The 20,045-nt window shown below is 38.2% G+C and overlaps 1 protein-coding gene across 1 annotated transcript in view; it reads left to right on the top strand.

Annotated features, from left to right (window-relative positions):
* The window catches only part of LOC145528637 (uncharacterized), a 263,141-nt gene that overhangs the window by 67,123 nt on the left and 175,973 nt on the right, over window positions 1-20,045 (top strand). Inside the window, exon 4 of the mRNA XM_081547290.1 lies at window positions 18,504-18,694. Within this exon, the coding sequence (XP_081403416.1) occupies window positions 18,504-18,598 (95 nt within the window). The 3' untranslated portion in view covers window positions 18,599-18,694. The remainder of the gene's footprint in view (window positions 1-18,503; window positions 18,695-20,045) is intronic.

Here is a 20,045-nt window from a genome sequence, read left to right as displayed (position 1 = left end):
TGAAGCTAATTGAATATTCGACAACGTGGCTCTACTTATCTCCTCAATGTGATTCAAATGCAATGGGAGAAAAGGGTGAATGCAGGGTGCTGGTGAGAGAACTACAATTTCATCCAGTCCTTGAAAGACGTTATTTCCAGCAGCATAGAGATTTGTCAGTGACACCTCAGAACATTAGTTCAAGTCTGTGCATTTATTAAATTGTCCCTGTTTGAAGAACCACTCCAATGGCTGCTAGACCTAGAACTCTGCTGCTCCAACTAAATCACCAGTTTACACCAGATCTTGACATTTACAGACCATTTAGCCTATGACGTGATAAATACAGGTTTCAATTATTTACTTTGTAGTAAAAATACTCAATGTATGATGAATTCATACTTGTTAAGACTTGGGGAGCCTTTTGGTTAAGATTTCTTCAGCATATTTGCTGCTACTGATTTTTTTTTTCTTTTTGGTTCAGCAAAGGTGAATTCCTTTAGGCCCTGTGACTAATTTCCCTAGATCCAGAGATTACCTAATGAGTTCCTTAGAAAACCTTGGAACTAAATTGATTCAAGGTTTACTGAGTGACTAATGTAATCATATCTCTGGAGAAATAAGCTGGCCCCTAGTTTACTGGTTAGTTGCAAAAAATTCTGGCAATAAATGGAAATAAGAATAAACATCTATTATTAAACAAATCATCAGGGGCCTTTGATGTTCATATAAGTAATAGACAGCCTTAGTTTTAAATTTTCTTTCCAAATAATGACATTTCTTCCTTTGCCATTATAATTTATCTGTTGATAAAATTTAATATGTGTATGCATGAATATGATTTATAAAGTTAAGATGTAAACTGGATCTTTATAATGTAAAAGTTTCGAATGGATTGTTTTTGGAAAAGTAACTGAAAAGGCATGTTTGCTTAGAGCTCAAGTTGGGAAAACATATATAACCTCGGAGCATGTTATTAAAGGAAAAGTACTATCAGCAGGTTCATCTATTTCAATCTTTGATGCATTAGAAAAAGCAGTCTGTGCTCCAGAAGGCATTTTGAATAGTCAAAGGCTGTTTTTTTTTCTGTCAGACATTTCATATTTGTGCTTAGATAATGCTTCAGATATTTGGAAAAAACAGAGCGATGCTATGGAAAAAATTATTTCTAAATCCTAAATGATCATAACTCATAGTACTGGCCAGAATTTTATTTTCTTAAGACTATTCGCTACACATATATTGGTGATTGATATAATGGTTCTTAGTCTCATATATATATATATATATATATAAGCTCTGTGTGTGTATATGTGTGTGACTTGCGTGTATAAATCTTTTTGTACTTTATGAGTTTAATTTGAATTCTAATTCTAGGTGTTTATCTTTAAGACCTAGAATAACAGAATTTGTGAAAATTAGAACATTACCCATTGATTAACGCAAGGCCTGGGATAAGATATGAAGTAGGTGAAGATATCTTCACTGAGATTCCATCCCTTCTGTAAGGACTTTACTCTTGGAAGTTCCTCCTCAGACTGGGGAAACCATGTTAGACCACTAGAAGAGAACTGTCCTGGGATATATGTAGTTTGGAGAGTGATTTCTGAACCCGTTCCCAACTTCCTATACTTATTTTCTCTTTGCCATTCTGAATTTTTTCTCTCTCTCCTTATTGTGTGTTAATTTCTTTTAATATATACATTTTATTTTAAAATTTTTATTTAATTTTTTGATTAGATATAATTGGCAAATAATATTAGTGTCAGTTATATAACATAATTTTTTTTCTTGTGATGACAACTTTTGAGATCTACTCTCTTAGCAACTTTTAAATGTATACTACAGTGTTATTAACTATTGTCACCACGTTGTACATTTTAATCCCAGACTTGCTTATAACTGGAAGTCGTTTGTACCTTTTGACCACCTTCACCCTTTCACCCAAACCTCACCCCTTGCTCTAGCTACCCCCATTCTATTCTCTGTATCTGTAAGTGTTTTTTTTTAAGATTCCATATAAAAGTGAGATCATATGGTATCTGACTTTCTCTGTCTGACTTATTTCACTTAGCATGTCATTTAACATATGAAGAAAGGAATAAGGCAGATGTTTTGCTGGATAATATGCTTACAAGTATCTTCCTAGGTGGGCCCAATGGTAAAGAATCCGCTTGCCAATGCAGGAGACAAGGATATTCAGGTTTGATCCCTGAGCTGGGAAGATCTCCTGGAGAAGGAAATGGCAACCCACTCCAGTATTCTTGCCTGGGAAATCCCATGTACAGAGGAGCCTGGTGGGCTACAGTCCATGGGATCGCAAAAGAGTCAGAGATGACTTAGTGACTAAACAACAGCAACAACAATGCTTGCAAGTATACTTACCTCTAGATTTGCTCCAACTGCCCCTGTGATACCTAAGATTAACTTCAGCATAACCTTGAGGGAAGTACTATCTCTGCTTTGGGAGGAAAGGGATCATTCACCAGATAAATTGCAGGACCAGGCTAAAATATATTGTCAAGAACCAGAAAAATGTGCCTAGAAATAAATTTTGAGAGTGCTATACCAGAAATTACAAAATAAGGCTGAGTATAGGAGAGCTGACCAATAGGAGTACTCTCACTTGACTTTGGTGTCCTGATGAGGACACCAGGAGTCAGTTATAATATTCTGCTTGAATGGTGGAGATGCTGAAACTACCATGGCAAAGATTGAAGGAGGAGTCAAAAGGCTCAGAGACGTGAGCCTGTTAGAATAGATTTGCAGTCCTTGCTTTGCATGGTTCTGATATGCATGAATTTCAGTTGTTGCAGTTCAGTTAAAAACTACCAGCGCTCCAACGACATAGTTCAAATTGCAGTTACTAAGATATATTAACCGTAAGTAATTGCATAAAGCACAAACTTTGCTGCTAGCTCTTTAATGCAGAAATCACTATGTAAATAACAGAGGCACGTTATGATCAGTGACCAGTTGTGTCACTTTTTTCGAAGTGGGTGGGTAATTGGTCACTGCATGTCTGTTACTCAGTTCCCACACGGATGGAAGAGTAGAGCTGCATTGTCTGTTTATCACCCAGTGACAAAGCCAGGTAACCTTTTACCGAAATGGATAACTGAAAGAAGAAATTGGCTATCAAAAATCAATTAGAGAAAAGAAAAATGACAATGCTAGAAGTGAAATTCTGATCAAATGTAAATGAGATCAAAGAAGAAATAGCTGACCATGGAAATATGTACACCGCCTCTAAGAGACGCCAGACATGTGATCAGAGGAGCTCAGTGATGGCAGCCTTATCAGCATAAATGAGAAAAATGGTCATGACAGGTTGAAGATATCTCAGAGAAAGGGATGCCAGTGAAAAACTTCACATTCATGGAATGCTCAGAAATATTTCACCACACTGAAAGTGGGAAGGATAAAATACTGGAAGTGAATTCAAACTTAAAAAGTTGTATGACAATTTGCCAAAGCATGAAATGATCCTTGATTTATATCCTAAGTTACAGACAGAAAGAAGAAGGCAAGCACTGTTCAAACTATTCTTGATAGGTTATTTTTTTAATCTTTTTTTTTTTTTGGTGAGCTCTTCCTGGATTAGGGATGGAACCCCTAGTCTTCTGCATTGGCAGGCAGAGATTCTTTACCACTGAGCCACCAGGGAAGCCCAGTAGTGATTTTTTCTTAAACAAAGAAATAAAACACTTCAATTCTCAGTGTTTTTATAAAGACAGAGAGGTAGAGGGGCACCCAGTGAGAGTTTTGTTGTCCCTCTGTAAGTGAAAAGGTCAAGAACAGGTATTGATGTCAGCTGCCAACAACAACAAACAAAAATCATGATCCCTTATCCAGTGTCCAGATCTGAAGTAGTTCTCAGACCCAGAATTGATCAAGAGAAAGATGGGCCATCCTGATGAAGAACTTTGCAGCCTCAGCAAGCACAGGCAGTAGTAATGTCCACAATGTTTTCCTGAAGAGATGTATGGCCGCTTGCTAGGGTAATTATATGCTAATATTAAGTAACTATACCAATTAAGTAATTATACCCAAGTAGTTTTCTTTTTTAATCAAAATTGTGACTGGCTACCAGAAACAGTAACTAGATGAAGTGAAATTATCATAAAAAATCTTTTGTAACTATAATATTAACATGTATAGTGATGACTGTTAACTAGACTTATGAGGGTGATCATTTTGCAATATATGTAAATATCGAAGCATTATGCTGTACACCTGAAACTAACATAATGTTATATGTTAATTATTTATCATTGTTTAGTCACTAGGTCACATCTGACTCTTTTGCGACCCCACAGACTGTAAGCCATGGATTGAACCCAGAGATCAAACTCAAGTCTCCTGCATTGGCCTTTACTACTGAGCCATCAGGGAAGCATGTCAGTTTTACCTCAATTAAAAAAAAAAAGATACAAGTTAGTATGGGGACAGAATACATCTAATTGGTGCAAGGGATAGACTGTGGTGAATACGGTCAGTTCCCCATTCATAACTGTGGGAAATCCTGCTCATTGACAACTGCTGGTGTCTGCATCTGTGACTAAGGCTCTTTTTCCTACAACTGTGGAGAGCTGCCTGTGCACGTGACAGACTGGAAATACCAGCGAACCCACAGTCCCTGGAGGGCAACCCTCAGTCAATGACTCTCATAAGCAGGTGTTGGACAATTCTGAGATATATATTTTGCATGCATCCTCAGAGTTCCTTTGTGGGATTAAACTTTAGTTGCTTACTATCGTAGGTGGTGTAGTAGCATAGCCATTATGGGATGCCTTCTTTTCCCTATATTAATTTCCTGTTCTTCACCGGTATTACTTGTGCTTTCCAACGGCTCTCACTTGAATTCCTGTCTCAAGCCCTGCTTCTGGAACAATTTAAAATAAGACAGTTCCCAAAACCTTATATAATTAATTATATTTTGTTTGATCAATATACAGAGAGTAATTACAAACTATAATACCAAGCTTGCTAACAATAAGCCTAATGGCAAAAAATTTGATTTCTTGGCACTGTTTTTGTTCCTAGACAAAATCATACTTATGATGTAAAATTAGAATACTATACTAGAAAAGATGCATGTAATTTGAATTAAAAGACATTGACTACGGATTTCTAGTTGTCAGACGATACTGGGGGGGAGACTGTATCTGTTTAGATAACCATTTTGCCTAGAAGTTCAATGACATGACATTTAGATTATCTACAATGCTTTTGCCTAGTTGAGTAAGATTTCCAGAGGTCAAGTAAGGAAAGAGAGGGTGTGGATCACAGCACAGAGTTGGGACTTATCGACAATCCTGTGAGTCACGTAAAACTTTTTAATACCAAATATTTGTGCTAAGCAACAAGCATATTTGGTTAGCAGAAAACTCAAATGAAAGCTTCTCTATTTTTCTTTTTCACCAATGGCTGACCACTTTCAGAGAGGAATGATAATATAAAATGAACCAGCATAAGGACTGCAATAAAAAAGGAACAAAACAAAACAGAATGGAGACAGAGAATATATCTTATAAGAGGAATTATCCAGGGGAACACAGTAAGGATTAGCTCAGAAATAAAAATTCACTTCAACTTATAAAAGTCAATGTTCTCTTTCTAGACTAACAAAAACCAACAAATACAATAGAATAGAATGTTATTTGTAAAAAGAAAGCAATTCTATATTATATAGGAATTAACCTAATAAAGAATGAACAAAAGAAAAATCTTAAAACTCAATTGAAGGACATGGAAAATATCAAAATGAATGAAAATCTATGATATCTATCTAGAACTAGATAGATATCTATGTACCTGCCTATGTGTGTATCTATTGTCTAATCTATCTTTCTTCTTTTCCTTCTTCTTCTCCCCATTTCCCTCCTCTTCCTTTCCTCCCTTCTCCTCCTCCTCTTCATTGCTTCCTTCTCTTTCTCTTCTTCACCGTCACCATCACCTTCATCATCATCTATTTCAGAGCGATTTAAGATCAAAGATATCACAATGACAGGGATGATGAAAAAAAATGGACCTATGAAGTAGTAAAAAGAATACAAAATGAAGGAAAAGATAAGCCATTGGTCTAGTGGGAGAGAACTCAGCAAACTGAAAGCCGGAGGAGAGAGAACCTGAGAGACAGAGAAATTGCTTTCTAGAGATTTATCAGTTCCAACTGCTTGTCAGTTAACAGTTGTAGTTCTAGATCTTATATATCCTTATGATAAACTCCATTTTTCTTAAGGTGGTCCGAGTGCCTCCCTTTCCTTTTTAAAAAAGCAATTCTCAGGATCTCTGCTCATTATTATTACTATTGATTGATTCAGTTCTGTTCAGTCGCTCAGTCGTATCCGACTCTTTGCGACCCAGTGGACTGCAGCACACCAGGCCTCCCTGTCCATCACCAACTCCCAGAGTTTACCCAAACTCATCTCCATCGAGTCGGTGATGCCATCCAACCATCTCATCCTCTGTCGTCCCCTTCTCCTCCTGCTTTCCATCTTTCCCAGCATCAGGGTCTTTTCTAGTGAGTCGACTCTTCACATCAGGTGGCCAAAGTATTGGGGTTTCAGCTTCAACATCAGTCCTTCCAGTGAACACTCAGGACTGATCTCCTTTAGGATGGACTGGTTGAATCTCCTTGCAGTCCAAGGGACTCTCAAGAGTCCTCTACACCACAGGCATTTAAACTTTTGTATTATGCATTTACACTCCAGGCAATCTAATAGAGACTTCACACACTGCTTTGATTCCAGAAGAGCACAGAACATAGGGAGAATGAGTTAAAAGGAAGGAATGTTGCTGTAGACTTATCCATTACTTAAATAAACTTGAATAGATATGTGGTGAGTATTCCAGATAATAGGATAAGTATCATAGTAACTTGCTAAAAGAATTTTAATGTTTGTTGGGTAACATGTCGTATAACTTTTGGAATTTAACAGAAAACAGACTTATCTTTACTATTTGCAAAAGTGTAGATTTTATATAGTGACAATAAAATTAAAAAAAATGCTCATTGCACATGAGGTGTGTGCAGGGAAAGGTAAGACTGGAGAAGATTGGTATTTTCTTCAGAAATTAAGTAGCTCTGACACCCAGTACCAGCAATCTCGAATTAGATTATAAATTGATAATAGAGATATACTTGCATTGAACTTGAATCTTCATTTTCAATTATTTTATTAAATATTTCATGATGCTAAAGAAAGTATGATCTGTCACTAGAATTTACTTCCTTTTAGGGGTCAAGGAAAAAGAGTCTATGGAATATTTGAACTTATTAAAATTTTATTTTTTTGAAAAATATGGTTTATCACTCTTATTTTTTTAATATTTATTTATTTATTTAACCAACTTTGCCAGGTCTTATTTGTCTCATGTGGGTTCTTGAGTTGCAGGATGTGGGGTCTGGTTTCCTGACCACAGATCAAACCGGAGCCCTTGTATTGGGAGCATGGAGTCTTAGCCACTGGACCACCAGGGAAGTCCCTGAACTTGTTAAGATTTTAGATCATAGCATCATTCTCATTTTTATTAGGTTGGTAATAATGAGTCATTCCTAAATCTGGACTTTTTCTCCTACTCTACTTAGTCACATAGGGTTAGAAAAATAAGGAATGTGCTACTTCAATAGGGTCCAAGTCAAAAAGAGACAAAATATCCTGATTAGTGTTAAAAATACCAATGACTGATGAAGACATGGAAAGGAGCAATAAACCCCGGATGGTCTCAGAGAAGAATGATAAGCGGTTCTCTAAATTTATCTTCAGATACAGAGTAGTTAGAATCATGTAATATGTTCCAAGTCTGCATTACATGAAGTTACTCTCATATAATGCCTTAGTATCCGAATAATTATAAGTTTCACTTCTAGTTAGGAGTACATGTATTCAGTTGGACATAATTTCACCTCTTATAAATAGATCAAAACAAACCAAATTGGTACATTCCCTAGAGCAATTGAATTCAGTAATTTTTTTTTTTTTTCAGTGAAACCTTCTGAAATCCAATATGGTGTTAACCGCTTAATTTCAGACAGGTTTGAACTTCTGTGGTACTGCTTAAAGAGTTGTGGGGAGAATGATTTCCAGGCTAGTAGGAAAAAGTGCTGGAATCAAGTGATTAGTGGCCACCGTCTGTCAGCGGACAGAGTGTTAGCCTATCTCCTCTGACTCCTTAGTATTAACAGGGATGGCATGCAGGTGCACATATTTTAATTTTGGTACGATTCTTAGGTAAACCCCAACCAAACAGAGTGAGGAGAATGATTTTGATGAATGAATAACTGCAGTATTTTGATAAATGAAATTGTAAGCACAATATTGATCATTTTCATTATCCTTTATTGAGGGTGTCCAGCTCTTTGTAACCCCATGGAGTGTAGCCCCGCCAGGCTCCTCTGTCCATGGAATAATCCAGGCAAGAAAACTGGCGTGGATTGCCATTCCTTTCTCTAGGATATCTTCCTGACCCAGGGATCGAACCCAGGTCTCCTGCATTGCAGGCAGATTCCTTACCATCTGAGCCACCAGAGAAGCCCTATCATTGATTGAAGCCTTGCTAGCTCATACCTCTGGGTAGAGCGTAAATGCTGTCCTCTTTATGAAGTCTTCCTTGATACCCTCATTGAATCTTGGCATTTACTGAAATGAACCACTGTAGCAATTTATTTGTATTCTGTGGTGACACTTTTCACATTCTGTCTTTTATTCATTGCTTATATATCCTTCTTCCCATTACTTTGTAACGGTAATACTTTCTAGCATTTGCATAGTTTTGATAGCTTTAAAAGTTAACACATTTAAAAGCTTATTCACATAATCAGTTCTCACATAGACCTTATGATTTAATCATCATCCCCATTTTTACTGGTATGAGGGATGTGAGGTGGTGCAATGGGCAAGGATCTCAAGGCTTGAGATCTGGCTTCCAATTTATTACTTATGAGGCCACTTATGCACGTGAAATTCTAGTTTTCTCTTCTGAAAAATACGTAGGGGTGATGCAGTATGCGGGGATCCATTGTGTGTAGCATTAATCAGGTTTGATATCCTTCAACCATCATTCATGGCACTAATTTATCACCGTGTGTGTGCGCTCAGTCGTGTCCAACTCTTGAGATGCCACGGACTGAAGCCTTCTAGGCTCCTCTGTGCATGGGATTTCCCAGGCAAGAATACTGTCGTGGGTTGCCATTTCCTCCTCCAGGGCATCCTCCTGACCCAGGAATCAAAAGTCTCTCTTGCTTCCTGCATTGGCAGGCAGATTCTTTACCACTGTTCCACCAGGGAAGCCCAATACATAAAAAGTGCTGAATAAATATTTTTTTAAACATATGAATAGAAAGGGGATCCTCAAACATTTCCTGCGAAGGGCCAGATAGTCAATGACTTAGGCTTTGTGGGCCACACGGAGTCTGTTGCAGCTACTCAGCGCTGCTCTTGTGGTGTGGAAGCAGCCACAGACAATATATAAATAATGAGCATGGCTCTGTTCCAATGCAATTATTTATGAACACTGAAATTTTAATAACATATCATTTTTCATATCATAAAACACTCTTTTTAAAAGTTTCAACCATTTATGAATGTAAAAATCATTATTAGCTCATAGGATGTACAAAAACAGATGGTGGGCTGGATTTAGCTTGCAGTTTATAGTTGGCAGTCCTTGGAATAAAATATTAACAATTGGATCTTAATTTTGATTTACTGTGGTGATTATATGAGCATATTTTGTATAATATTACTTGACTAAGGCAAGAATATTTAATCATTCACTAACATAATATTGTGGGGATAAGAATTGTAGTTAAAGGCAAATTGAACATGCTATATTGAATTAAATATAACTTTGTCTTTCTTGTATTATGGTATATAGATTTTCATCAAATATTGTGGATTTTTATCTCATTTCTGGGTTCATCTAAAAGTATATTGGAAAAATTGAAAAGGAGAGCATTCGTTGAGGAACAACTGATGAGGCGATAAGATGAGGTAACCTGTTTGGTGTTACAGAAAGTCACGAAACTGTACAGACTTGGTTCACTGCAAATTCATGCTATGTAACCTCATTTGGGCTCTTGATGCTTCTTGTCAATAAAGAATGCACCATTCTTTATCCTTTGCTTGTTAAATTCTTATTGCATTCCTCATGGCAGCTGTTTTCGATTTTCTACACGTTTCAGCTTCCAATCCTCTGACATCTCCCTTACTCTAAGAGATGACCCTTGCTTCTCTTGGACGTGTCATCAGACATGACCCCCGGCAACTTGACTCCCCTTGCCCTCAGATGTGTGTATTGTCACTTTCATGATACTCTCATAATGCCTCTTTACCTTCACCTCTTTTACTCTCTGCTATGGGGGGAATGCTTTTCTTCTTTTTCCATCACTTGATCGTCACTTGTACTCTTTAGGCCATGATTTTTTAACCCTTTCCATAAAATTCTTCAGCGAATGACCTACTCTGTCTCTGATGTGAACGTCTCTTTGCCTCTTTCTCTTCCTCCTATAGAACCAGACTCATTCAACTTTTCTGCACTGGTGTGACCTACTGGCCAGCATCTCCTCTGATTGGTGAAGCTTCTGTTCCCACTGGGAGGCATCTTAGCATATTACACCTTTACCTCTTTTAAAACATACAATCAAAAATTCATGCAAAAATTAATCACCTCTTGAACCTTCTGTTTATTTCTAAGACTACTGTCCAATCTCTTTTGTGTTCAACCACAAAAGAGTTGGTTTTCAAAGTATGGTCTACACTTGATGCCTTCATGACTTACTTCTTTTGCCCTTGCAGTCTGCCTTCCCCCTTCTTCATGTTTTGAATCTGTTCTCAAGAATCACCAATGAGCTTCCGGGGGATAAATGTAACAACTTTTTGTTAATAATGAACTTCTTTTACTTCGTGGCATTACACCTTGATAACTAATTTACACTTTTTGGAAATTTTCATTCTTTGGCCTCCGAAAATGGCCATTTTCCAGATGTAACAATCTCTTATATCAGATTGTTTCTTCTTAAAAAATATTAGTTACTCTTTCTCCTCTCTGCAAAGATTGGTGTTCTCCAAAGTAATATCCTTGTTCCTCTCTTTTCTTTTTCATCCAGATTCTATCTTATTACCTTTAGCTGATATTTTAACCTCCCTCTGGACCTCTCTCTCATAAACTCTAGTTCTACTTGGTCAGAGGTCTCATGGATATCTCCACCTGGATGTCTTATGAGTACTTCAGGCTCATCATATTTAAGACAGAATTCACAATCTTTTCATTTAAATTCTCTCTCACTCTCTTAATTTATTTCCTAATTTTTATAAATGAAGAGTAACAAAATCTTGGAGCCTCCTTGATTCATTCCTTTTTAGCACCTCCCAAAGATAACCAGTCCCTAAATCCTGACAAATTTGCCTTTGGAATATTTCTGACATCTTTTCCTTTCTGTATTTTTCCACTGCTACTACCTTATTAGTCCTTAATCACCACATATGTAAGAAATTGGTGGTATTCTCTTCATTGCTCTCATTTCTTACAGACACTCTTCTCCAGCGTATTTTGACACTTTCCTAAATCTTTGATTTATAATATTTTAAGCTCAATTATAATAGCAATACTGGGGAGTTTACTTTGTGTTAGGCACAGTTCTAAGTAGTTTATGTGGGTAGACTTAATTAATCAACACAAGAATCCTTTGAGATGACTAGTATTATCGTTTAACAGCTCAAAGAATTCAGCAGCTCACCAAAGATCAGATAACTTGCAAGACCCAAGGTCAAGAGTCAAACCCCAGATGTGGATATGGTTGGGTGGGCGGGGAAGAGGGAACAGTGCCTAGGCTCTTAACCACACACTGGAATGCCTTCCGTTCAAGTGACTGAGTGAAGCTCAGACTCATTAACTTGGCTCTCTCTCACTAACTCAACTCTCTGACCTTCAACTTCTTTTAACTTCCACAAATATCTAACATGAAACCAGCGTAATGGCTCATCTGTCTTATTCATAATTCTCATATGTATACACTGGATTTTTGGTCTGCATAGTCCTATTTACATTGTTTTCTTTAACCCTGCCATGCGTCCCCTCCTTCCCCATTTAACCGAAGGTTTTCAGCATAAAACATCTGACCATCTTGGAGCACTTTCTTAAGCACCATGTCCTCTACCTCACTCAGGAGTGACCCTTGTCCTCTGCTACCAATTACACTTATCTTAAGTACATTTGTAGTTAAAAATGTATTTTGTTATTTATATGTCATATGATACGTTGGGTGGTATTTTGAACTTTGATGTTTATGTATTGTCTCTTCTACCACTAGACTGTGGATTTCTCTGGTGGCTTAGATGGTAAAGAATCTGCCTGTAGTGCAGGAGATACGGGTTCACTTCCTGGGTTGGGAGGATCCCCTGGAGAAGGGCAACCCACTCCAGTATTCTTGCCTGGAGAATTCCATGGACAGAGGAGTTTGATGGGCTACAGTACATAGGGTCACAAAGAGTTGAACACGAAGGAGCAACTAACACTATCACAGAGTACTAGATTGTAGTTTCTGCATGTTTTAGAGTTATATGAAATAGCTGTAAAATAATTTAAATGGGTCAGATATATTTTCTGATATTTTAAAAATGCAGAAATTCAATTGAAGAAATAGAAACAGTAGCTTTCCCACAAACTCAGAGTGATCTCAGATTATGTCACAATTTCTGGTTTTTAGTTACTATTGAATCTCAAGTACTGTTACCACAAGAATGGAGAGCTTCCCAATAGTTCTGACTTGGAATAAACAGGAAGTACAGTTCCAGAAATCTTGCTTGAAAGTGTGGTCTCATGAAACCTCTGGACCCAGTGCTTTAGCTTTTTTGTAACTCTTGCTAAATTATTTCAAGTGTGGTTACCGTTTTCTATTACCTAACTAATTGGGACTCAGGAATATTAGTTCTGAAACCACATGCAGAATGGATGGAAACCAAATGTTACAAGCCTAAAAGCTGCTGCAACAAAACCTCCCTGACAAATAGAGCTGTCAGGTTTGTGGGGTGATGTGGTTGCAGGCATACAGATGCACAGCAGTGTGGTGAAGAAGCACCAAACTCAAATGACGCATGCAGGGCTGTATTTCCCCCTTTGAGTGACTCCAAATGCAGTTGCACTTGGCCATTGAAAAAGTGGTCTAGTTGGAGTATATAGTTATAGCAAAAAAAACTGTGATTCAGTTTTTCCCTTCTAAACTCAAGCCTAGTCAAATTAAACCCTGGTAATCAGAGGCTCCTTGAAAATGCATATTGTTTGATGATCTTATGAGGGCCATGAATTTCCTAAAATTAAATTCAGAATGATATCAAGAGCTCCTAAACTTGCGAAAGTTTAGATTTTCTGATAGTTAGCAATGTTTTTAATAGCAAGTTAAGTGTTTGTCTTGGTATCTAGTAGGTCCATTCTTGAAGAGAGTTTCTTAGTTCTTTTCCCATTTTTGTGGTTCAGTTCAGCTCAGTCACTCAGTTGTGTCCAACTCTTTGCGACCCCATGAATCGCAGCACACCAGGCCTCCCTGTCCATCACCAACTCCTGGAGTCCACCCAAACCCATGTCCATTGTGTCGGTGATGCCATCCAACCATCTCATCCTCTGTCATCCCCTTCTCCTCCTGCCCTCAATCTTTCCCAGCATCAGGGTCTTTTCAAATGAGTCAGCTCTCCGCATCAGGTGGCCAAAGTATTGGAGTTTCAGCTTCAACATCAGTTCTTCCAATGAACACCCAGGACTGATCTCCTTTAGGATGGACTGGTTGGATCTCCTTGCAGTCCAAGGGACTCTGAAGAGTCTTCTCCAACACCACAGTTCAAAAGCATCAATTCTTCAGTGCTCAGCTTTCTTTATAGTCCAACTCTCACATCCATACATGACTACTGGAAAAACCATAGCCTTGACTAGACAGACCTTTGTTGGCAAAGTAATGTCTCTGCTTTTTGTGGTAGAACAAGCAAAATTGACAACTACATTTTATGATTTCTATGACAACACAGGCACCTTGTAGATTTCAGTAAATGTTTGTTTGCTCTGCCATTTTAAGAAGCATATGATACGGGCTGTAATACTGATCCATGGAGGAACACATTGTCAGAGGAGAATGGGAGGAATCTGTCTTCCTACACACGGGGTTCAAGAGATTCTGTTCTAGTGTTTAGATAATTAATTCTGGTGTTATATCCCATCCTAGTTGGTTTTTCCTGTGTTCTGAATTTTTCTGGAAGGTTTCAGAGGATAGAAAGATGAACTCTAGGTGGAGATGGAAGTTAGAGAAACCTTTATAAATGAATCACAACCAGGAGGAAGAAAGATGTGGGCTGATAGTGTACTCTGAAGTTACAGGTCAGTGTTTGATAAAACTAGGTATTTAGTAACTGTTCATGGGGTTCACAAGGCAAGAATACTGAAGTGGTTTGCCATTCCCTTCTCCAGTGAACCATGTTTTGTCAGAACTCTCCACCATGACCCATCTGTCTTGGGTGGCCCTACATGGCATGGCTCATAGTTTCATTGAGTTAGACAAGGCTGTGGTCCATCTCTGGTCAGGGAACTAAGAGCCCACAAGCCTCGCTGGGTGACAAAAAAAAATAGATGATGATCCAGAAAGGAGCAGCAAGGTAAGGACCACTAGGCAAGCTGCAAGCCCAGATTAAAGCCCCACACACTTTGCACTTGGCCAACTGGACATGGAACAACAGACTGGTTCCAAATCAGGAAAGGAGTATGTCAAGGCTGTATGTTGTCACCCTGCTTATTAAACTTCTATGCAGAGTACATCATGCGAAATGCCAGGCTGGATGAAGCACAAGCTGGATTCAAGTCTGCCAGGAGAAATATCAATAACCTCAGATACGCAGATGCCACCACACTTATGGCAGAAAGTGAAGATGAACTAAGGAGCCTCTTGATGAAAGTGAAAGAGGAGAGTGAAGAAGTTGGCTAAAAGCTCAACATTCAGAAAACTAAGATTATGGCATCTGGTCCCACCACTTCATGGCAAATAGATGGGGAGACAATGGAAACAGGGAGAGACTTTATTTTTATGGGCTCCAAAATCACTGCAGATGGTGACTGCAGCCATGAAATTAAAAGACGCTTGCTCCTTGGAAGAAAAGCTATGACCAACCTAGACAGCATATTAAAAAGCAGAGATATTACTTTGGTGACAAAGGTGTGTCTAGTCAAAGCTATGGTTTTTCTAGTAGTCATGTATGGATGTGAGAGTTGGACCATAAAGAAAGCTGAGTGCCGAAGAATTGATGTTTTTGAACTGTGGTGTTGGAGGAGACTCTTGAGAGTCCCTTGGACTGTAAGGAGATCCAACCAGTCCATCCTAAAGGAAATGAGTACCTGTCATTGGAAGGACTGGTGCTGAAGTTGAAACTCCAATACTTTGGTCACCTGATGCGAAGAACTGACTCATTGGAAAAGACTCTGATGCTGAGAAAGACTGAAGGCGGGAGGAGAAGGGGACAACAGAGGATGAGATAGTTGGATGGCATCACTGACTCAGTGGACATGAGTTTGAGTACGTTCTAGGAGTTGGTGATAGACAGGGAAGCCTGGCGTGCTGCAGTCCATGGGGTCACAAAGGTCGGACACGACTGAGCGACTGAACTGAACTGATTTAGTAAGTGAAAAGATAAGTAGCATAATATCTCCTAGGAAGATATTTCAGGCTAAATTTAAGCACATAAATATATACCTCATAAGACTGCTTTAGGTATTAGCCATTAGTTAATAGGGAGCTTCCCAGGTGACAGTAATGGTAAAGAAGCCTCCTGCCAACGCAGGAGACATAAGAGACATGGGTTCAATCCCAGGGTCAGGAAAATCCCCTGGAGGAGGGAATGGCAACCCACTCCAGTATTCTCACCTGGAGAATCCCATGGACAGAGGAGGCTGGCAGGCTACAGTCCATGGGGTCACAAGGAATTGAACATGACTGAAGTGACTTAGCACACACGCGTTAGTTAACAGAACATGTTTTCTGTCATCTACCAGCTTAACAATAGCGCTCTCCTTTTACTTGCTATACAATCTTGTATAGCAAAGATTGATTGTAGAAAGCTAGATAGCACGTAAATTCCTGTAGTTAAATTGGTGAGCAATGTAATAACACTGAGGTGTATGTAAAAATAAGGGAACATAAGGTCTGGGGTAAGAATGATATCTCCCAGGCATTTTAGAGTGCAAATGTAAGTCTCTGTGATGCCTCAGAATCTTAGCAACCAGTGTCTAGATACAGTGGATTCTTGATATTCGTAGTAGCTACATATTCTATGAAGTTGTGGTAACCATCAGATCAGCTCCTAGGGGGTATGTGTATCTCACATAGTGTATAATCTTCAGTCCTAAAAACAACTCACCCTAGCAGGTTCTATTCTCTTTATTTTACAAAAGAGAAAATAAAGTTCAAAAATGTTAAGTGACTTGCTTGGGGCTGCTGCACTAATAGGTGCCAGAGTTAGAATTCAAAGCCACTGACAGCATTGCTGGAGCTTCACCACTGCTCCCGTGATCTCCATCCTCTGGTCGTGTCTGTGTTAGAGTGAAGCAAGAAACCAGAGTGTCTCCTTGCCTAACCACAGCTGGAAATTAATGCTTTGGACAACTCAATTTTTTTTTCCTGCTCTGAGAATGTTCATGAATTAATTATCACAAAAGTGATTTTTGGTGTGATATTGATTTGGGGCTTATACATTTTAGAAAGCAGGTGAATTCACAATTATGGAACCTGTGAAGAGTGAGATTTGAATGTATGAGAATATAATTGCACACATACCCACACATGCAATCATATGCCGTTCTTGGAGGGGCAGAACTGAGGGGAAAGGGGGTATCAGTAAGGTACCAGACATTGTCTCTGACCTTTTTTCACTCTGTCCTAAATTGGAAGCTAGCAAGATTCTTTGATTGTTTTTAGATCTTTGGCTTATGTTCTTGACCTTGTCTATGTGGCTGGTTGACTTTTTTGTGGATCAAAATGAATCAATCCATTGGCTAACAGGCACAGAATCTGAATCATATAAACATCTAATCATTTACTTTTCCATAGTCTAGCCTCACATCTCCAGTTAAGCAAATGTTGGTAGAGTTGGTAAGTCATATTGATGCAATTTGAAAAACAAAGCATAGAAGAGTTTCACTAGCTATTATGTCCTTGCTTTTCTCATTTTTTCATTTCAACTCATCAAAGGTCGGTATGAGATGATTCCAGTTATTTCCACAGTTCAGTTTGAGAAATGAGGTAATGACATTTGGCAGAAACATTAAAGCTATACTAACTTCATACAAGTGCTAACATTCAGAATATTATTCCAGACGGCTTGGACCTAGGAGGCAACTGGAAGAACTCAACAAATCACAAAATTGGAGTAGGTGAAATTTCTCCAAGTGGAAAATCATTTAGGTATAAAATCTATTGTCTTAGGTTTTTCCCTCAGTCTTGCACCCCTCTCTTTAGAAAAGAGAATTATTTTGGAGTTAGCCTTTTTCACTGTTTTGATTTTTTCTAGACTATGCTGTATCATTTGTTTATAATATGAATATTTTAATTTTTTAGACTATGCTATGCTATGCTATGCTAAGTCGCTTCAGTCGTGTCCGACTCTGTGCGACCCCATAGACGGCAGCCCACCAGGCTCTGCCGTCCCTAGGATTCTCCAGGCAAGAATACTGGAGTGGGTTGCCATTTCTTTCTCCAGTGCATGAAAGGGAAAAGTGAAAGTGAAGTCGCCCAGTCGTGTCCGACTCTTAGCGACCCCATGGACTGTAGCCTACCAGGCTCCTCCGTCCATGGGATTTTCCAGGCAAGAGTACTGGAGTGGGGTGCCATTGCCTTCTCCGACTACTTGATAGCAAAAATTTTATGATTAATTTTTCTTTACCTTAATGTAGTGTTTATCATACTTTGAGTAAGAATCAATTTTATCTAATAATAAACAGATTTTAAAATAAATTTATGTTTGCAGTTTATATTTTGTAATAAGCTAATACTTTTTTGGATTTTAAATGTATCAGACATTTAATTTCTGGTTTGCTTCTGAAATTGTGTATTTTAAAATAAAATGCAACTATTTAAAAACTATTAGAATTGTTATTTTGCTTATTATACTGTAATATCAATTTGAATAGGAATATTTGCCTAGGACTGTTGACTACTGCCAACTCTGGAACTTTTGTTCAGTATTTAAATAAAAATCATTGTATTAAGGACTTTGAAGATACTTCTTCACAACTGAATTACAAAATAAGATGTATTTGAGGAGTAGAATGAATCATTTATTGAATGAATGGATGAATAAATGACTTTGTTGGCTTGTTACTTTAAAAATGGAACTATTTCCATGGAAGTCATGGGAAATAGAAGTGACATTTTTTAACTTGCAGACTGACTATTTAATAATTTGATTTAATAATAAGAATGTATTTAGTATTTAAAGAGAGATTTCTGGGCATTAGAGATCTGAACATAATGTCTTGTCTTTGGCCTTTAGGGGCTTCTATAAAGACGAGTAAGAGGTCTGTACAAACTACACTGTACAGTGTTCAAGTCCTCTGCTGGTGTCACAGAGAAATACATCTGTCATGAGCTGTGTGCATGTGCCTGCATGCTCAGTCACGTCTGACTCTTTGTGACCCCACGGACTGTAGCCCGCCAGGCTCCTCTCCCCATGGGATTTTCCAGGTAAGAATATATGGGTTGCCATTTCCTTCTCCTGGCAATCTTCCCGATCCAGGATCAAACCCGTGTCTCCTAGGTCTCCTGCATTGCAGGCAAATTCTATACCACTTGAGCCATTGGGGAAGTGCCATCATGAGTTATAGCGGCAGCTAGAAACCTAAGTAAAGTTTTACAGAAGAGACTTTAAAATTCACGAGGCGTGGAATGAAGAGAGAATACTCAAAAGATACAGAGGAAAGAGACATCATGCATCTCTATTTAGCCACGTGTTAGCTATAGATTGGTTCAGACCACACAGAAGGAATGTGACACTGGATGAGCAACAGCCTAGAATCAATTTTGATTTGTTCCTTTGTTCTTTCTCTCTCTTTGAAGAATGGATTTTATGCTTTGCTTGAGAAATGTAGAAGATGCCAAACCGCAGAACCCAAGCTTCTCTTGTCAGTGGTCCGGTTACAAGAAGGGCTAGCTTCTTTCTTTCAGCCCATATCTTAACTAATTGTCCCAGATTGGATCAGGTGGACAAGCCAGCTCCAACCAACAGTGGTCAGTGTACAAGCATGACTCATGGGAGATCACTGTATGGACATGTTAATTGAAGTCACAAGAGTGATTGCTGTGTTTAGAGTATAGATGTTGGGCTGACAACACAATGATTCATTGACACACTAATGTATCTCTATGCCTCTGATACCTAGCTATTAACTCCCATTTGCATAGACTACTTAAATAATTATATATAATAAAATATATTATAATAGGAACATTACACACTGTTTATATGAAGCAGGAGTACTTTTTAGTAACAGCAAAAGGATACCTTGTCTGTGAAGACCAGGGTATCATCCCAGTCTTTCTACTCCAGACTTTACAGGAAATTCTTCACCAAATTACTGAAAACCATTCTCAGACAAAACTTTTTATAATCCTGTCATCAATTAGTTTTCACACAGCAAGGATCCTCTTCTTATTCTGTATAAAACCATATGTTTTTTTTGGAATAATGAGCCAGAAATAGAAATTCATTCCAACCCGTGATTCCAGTCTTTCCTATAACAAAAACATTGAAAATAAGCTTTATATTTTACCATAAGAACCAAAGTAATACAGACATTTCTTATAAGAATTTCTAGTGCAATGTGGTATGGCCAAGCTGCAATGTTCAGTTAAATCTTATATATTGTTTTAAATTGCCACCTCAGAGTCCACAATAATTAGTCACATTTTTATAAAGTATCTTTTCTTATCAAATCTGATTATCTTTTCTGTCACTGGCTACTAGACTGTGGACATGAAATCAGTAGACTCTTGTTCATTGCTGTATCATCCATCGTTTGAACAGTGCCAGACATAT

The sequence above is a fragment of the Giraffa tippelskirchi genome, chromosome 12 (genome assembly GCF_054371585.1).
Source record: "Giraffa tippelskirchi isolate mGirTip1 chromosome 12, T2T-mGirTip1v1.2.pri, whole genome shotgun sequence".
NCBI lineage: Eukaryota > Metazoa > Chordata > Mammalia > Artiodactyla > Giraffidae > Giraffa > Giraffa tippelskirchi.
The sequence above is the reverse complement of the archived record's forward strand: the minus strand, read 5'-3'. Positions and strand labels throughout refer to the sequence as shown.